At 34.9% G+C, this 4642-nt stretch overlaps 1 protein-coding gene across 1 annotated transcript in view; it reads right to left on the reverse strand.

Moving 5' to 3' along the window:
* The window catches only part of LOC108576845 (UDP-glucuronosyltransferase 2C1), a 12995-nt gene extending 8806 nt beyond the window's left edge, over window positions 1-4189 (reverse strand). The window contains exon 1 of the mRNA XM_017939908.1: window positions 3947-4189. Coding sequence (XP_017795397.1) covers window positions 3947-4189 — 243 coding nt within the window. The remainder of the gene's footprint in view (window positions 1-3946) is intronic.
* Window positions 4190-4642: the final 453 nt, after the last annotated feature.

Here is a 4642-nt window from a genome sequence, read left to right on the forward strand (position 1 = left end):
AAGACGTATGAATTATTTATTAATTAATTAAATATAAGTTATTGCTTAATTAGTGTTCCTAAGTTTACACTATAAGTACATCCCAAGATCAATAGATCGTAATTGTTTACATGAAATATTTGACAATTTATAGGAACACTATAGATTAACCAGTTCGACTTCTAAATATTAGTTATTACAATTTCATTCTGCACTTTCGACTTACTTTTTCACAAGAAAATCACCACGATTACAGAGACACCCGGTACAACCATTTTTCATCCTTTAAGAAGAGCAGAAATCTGCCTTAGGTATAATATAAAGAGTTACGTACTTGACGTTCCGCTTTCGCGCTAAACTGTGATAAGGTTAATCGTGAAATATAACTGTTCCTTCAAAGGCAAACGGAACGTATTTCAGTCTCTGAAATCAGATGGTTTCTCTGTTCATAGGGATCACCTAATTCCCCAGGCTTCTCGACTCGTGTTTTGTCGATCTATAATTCAAGGGGCAGCTGTTTGCCTACGCTACAAACGTGACTCAATGCGCATACGGGTCCTTTTGTATGCCCCTTGCGATACCACTTCCATACTACATAATCAAGGAAATTTCGATCCGGTAGATCGAACTCGGCCGGAACGAGTAGGAATAAATTTTACGCGTTTTCTGGTCCTCTCTTCGAGCTCTCCGTGTCTTTGATCGGTTTATCCTCTATAATTGAGCGAGATGAAAGTGGGGAGCCGCTGGTGAAGTTGGTTCCCTCCACAGATTGAACAGAGGTTCCACCTTTAACCCTCTCTACACTGTATGGTGAGGATAATTGCTTTTTACGAGGAACAATTGGACTGCTCTTGAATTTTTTAATTGGGATAAATCGTACCGAGGTTTTGTTTTTTCTTCGGTTGAAGGGGTTAAATTATCGTGACCAACAGTGTTAAGAAAGAATTCTGCGTGGATGTTAATTATTTGTCACGTTTTCAATTTTTCACTCTAACTATCTGTAATTTAATTTTACATACATATGCTTAAAGAAAATTAAAAAGGTATTCTGCATACATAGATACTAGCCAATTCTGATAAAAATTTTATTTTTCTTAATCCTGAATTAACGTGGTATAGTGATCATTTTCGTCATTTTTACAATTGCAAATCATCATCAATTTTAAATTCTCTTTATCTCGTTTGTGTGCCTTGAAACAATGTATACAGAAAATAAGAATTCTAAATTTTCCAATAACGTATATAGTTGTAATATTGTTACTTTTCAAAAATCGGAGGAAAAAGCTTAAAGTTACATTTGCGTCCTCTGAAAAAATTGAAACTTTTCATTTAGTAGTTACCTATGAAAAAAATTCCCAAACTTTTCAGGGTAGTGTCCCCCTTAACCCTTGTACGAAAAATCATGTCATAAATTGTTTTTCCTCTGTTATTAAATGTATCATTTCGACTGAAATTTTGTCATATCCTTAAATATCTAATAAACATTAATAATCTTCAGAAAAAAGAACGAAATTTGTACAGTATTTTTAATGGAAACCAATTATATTTTTCATACACAGTTATGGAATTTATGGGTCAATTTGATCCAATATATGAGCCACTCAGAAGCCAAAGTGACTAACTTCGTTAAATTAAATTTATTACATTTTGTCTATTTATGAAGAGTTAAACAGAAAATTTGCGATTTGATACTAAAATTGGAAGAATTCCAAAAAGTGGAGTTAATCATTTTGGCTTCTGAGTGGCTCACATATAGTAAGCGATTTTAGTGATCTTTTGTTATGCTTCTTCTGTTACATATTCTTCTGCCACGAACGCTATATGCTCTTTCATTTTTCGTAATATAACCATCACAAGTTCAGTTCGAGTCTTCTAAGGATTGGTGCAGTACGTTATTCTTTACACTCGAAACAGCTTCCAAATATAATTTGATTTTCTACGATGCCGTGCCAACAAACAGTATATATTACCAACATCTATTTTCATTTCTAGTAGTACTTGTAATTCGATAAATAACAAAATTTATAGTATAGTGAAGATATTTTTAGAAGCAGATTATACAGGGTGTCACCGATCTGGTGATAAAGCCCCGAAAGGAGGTGAATCTACGTGAAAAAATAAGTCGAAAAAAAAAAGAATAATGTTTTTTCATTTAAGGTTTCGTTTTCCAGAAAAATGAGTTTGAAAATCCGTCAGGTACACATGCACTAATTGTAAAGGGCCTAGCTGAATAAGCATGGTAAAAGTGCCCCTAAACCAAATGAAACGTGTGATACGTCAATTGAAAGATCTTCCTAGGAAAGCCATTTCGACAAAATTTCAGCCCTCTACCCCTATTATTGGGGTAGTTATCGATCTAAACATCAATTTCATTTCGTACTTAATTTCTTTTGTCCTATCCGACAAAAAGTTATGAAAAAAAAATCTGAGATACTATAACCAGAGTGTTGCATATCTCGGAATTTTTTCAGATTTTTTGGAAGCCAGCGTCATAGTTAAAATAATTAAAAACCACTATTTTTTACCGTTCCGTAAGAGTGGCCTCAAGTGACAGCAAAAGGTGTTCAATTTAAAAAAAAAAAAAAATGATTACATTCCTTGAAATTCTACCTACAATATGAGCCGTTTTGCACATCTTTTTAATTACAACCTGATTTATATTATAGGTGTCAGTTTCTTTGCTCGTTGATTATTTGTGAGTAAAGTGGCATTGCTTAATAAACTCTCCATCCTGAAAAGGTATCCGACTTGGTATTCATAAACATGGACATACCTTAATCGGAAGTACGTGGACACGATCCGTATTTTAGAAGAATGTCGCGGTGACGCGTGTCGTAATAACAAGGAGCAAATCGTGACATTGTGCATGTTTAATAATACAAACACGAGCGGAAACAGAAGTTTCGTACCTCGAAACTTGCAGTTAATACACGGGTACGTGACGGATTTTCAAACTGATCTTTTTTTTTTCGAAAACGGAGCCTTAACCCTTATGTCAATAATCGGGTACTCGGGTACCCTTTTGCACATTCTCACTCAAAATATTTTATCTTCCCGGTAAAAGATTTGAATATCCGGCCAGATCGTTGTTACTTCGCACATTTCCTATCCCTGTTTGCTTCAAGTTTAAAATTTTGTTATTAGAAAACGACAATTGTGGTTATTGACATAAAGGTTAAATGAAAAAATGTTATTCTTTCTTTTCGACTTATTTTCGCATGTAGAATCACCTCCTCACGTTTTGTACCACCAGATCGGTGGAAGTAGATACAGAAAGCTCAGACTCGGAAGAAACTTTAAACAGCCTGCCTTTAGACCATGCGGCTCTTAAATGTTTAATAAAAATCTGCTGTTGCCGCCACAGAACCGACAGTTACCCCCCAAAAAATAACTATAATGCGTCGGTAAAGTAAAAGTTTCGACGCGATTCTTAAATTAAAAATTTAAACTTAAATTAAAATTGAGACTCCCTAAATTTTATTTTTTGTACGTTATTTTGTTGAAATGGCTCTTCGGCTCTGAAAGGTTCCCGACCCCTGCTTTAGACAAACGCATAGGAATTGAACGTAACAATTCCAGATACTGTAAATCAAGAGACAACCCTATATTATAGCTTGTTCGTGCAATACCTCGAAATGGCCGAACGTGAAAAGGAAAGATTTTATCGCCTGCTTCAGAACCGGCAAGCCAAGCGACAATATTTCACGTAATTTCACTAAAATATTAAAATTGTATTATCATTGCAACTGAGTTTAATATTTTTATTTTCATTTCTTGTAAATATACGATATTGGGCTAATTCGACCCAAAATTGACTTGTTCGTGCAACTTTACAAACTCCGTACAAGGGTTAAGAAAGGCTGAAAGGATTAAGCAATGGTAATAAATATTTTAAACGAAGATTTCCATAATACTCTATGCTGTTCCGTTGATCAGGAGTATCGAAGAAAAAACAAAGGCTAATCACCTCGAATATAGGCGGAACAAACTCCTGTAACCCGTTGTTCGCTGCTGGTCCAGAAAATGCGCTTAGAAGGGTCACATTATGTCCTCGAGCCTTTAGGCTGCTTCCCAATGCGACGAATGGTACCGTGTGCGATTTCGTACCTCCCATTGTAGCCAGCAAGACATTGTAACCCATCGTGTAATCACAGATCCAAGAAATAGTCAATAATACAATTGTCCGATCCATTACACTTTGATTTGTCATCTTTACGTTTTCTACAATATTATAATAATTTCTCGTATCGGTTTAATATTTGGTACTTAGGCTCAGGTACTGAATTTCTATCTAACGACAGACGCGGCACTCGAATTATAAAATTCGTAAATATCGCAAGAGATGACGTTTTTTAGAATCTTCGATTTTTCATTGAAACATTTACAATTTTCTTCCGTTTTAGAGGTTTCTCAACAATAGATCTGTCTTATTTTACGTTTATTTTATTCGTTACACATTTTATTATATATTTACTTTTTTCTTTTACCATTTATTTGTCGTATATTTGATATGTATATGTTATACTTGAAATTTTCACCATAAAGGAACACCACAGCCTAACTCCACTGATCCGAACACAAGTCTGCTTTTCGTCTGCGGAACCGCGGCTATATGCACAGCACCGTCAAAGCGCGGCGACACTTATAACAACCTGATCCATTA

Source organism: Habropoda laboriosa, unplaced genomic scaffold, assembly GCF_001263275.1.
Source record: "Habropoda laboriosa isolate 0110345459 unplaced genomic scaffold, ASM126327v1 scaffold581, whole genome shotgun sequence".
NCBI lineage: Eukaryota > Metazoa > Arthropoda > Insecta > Hymenoptera > Apidae > Habropoda > Habropoda laboriosa.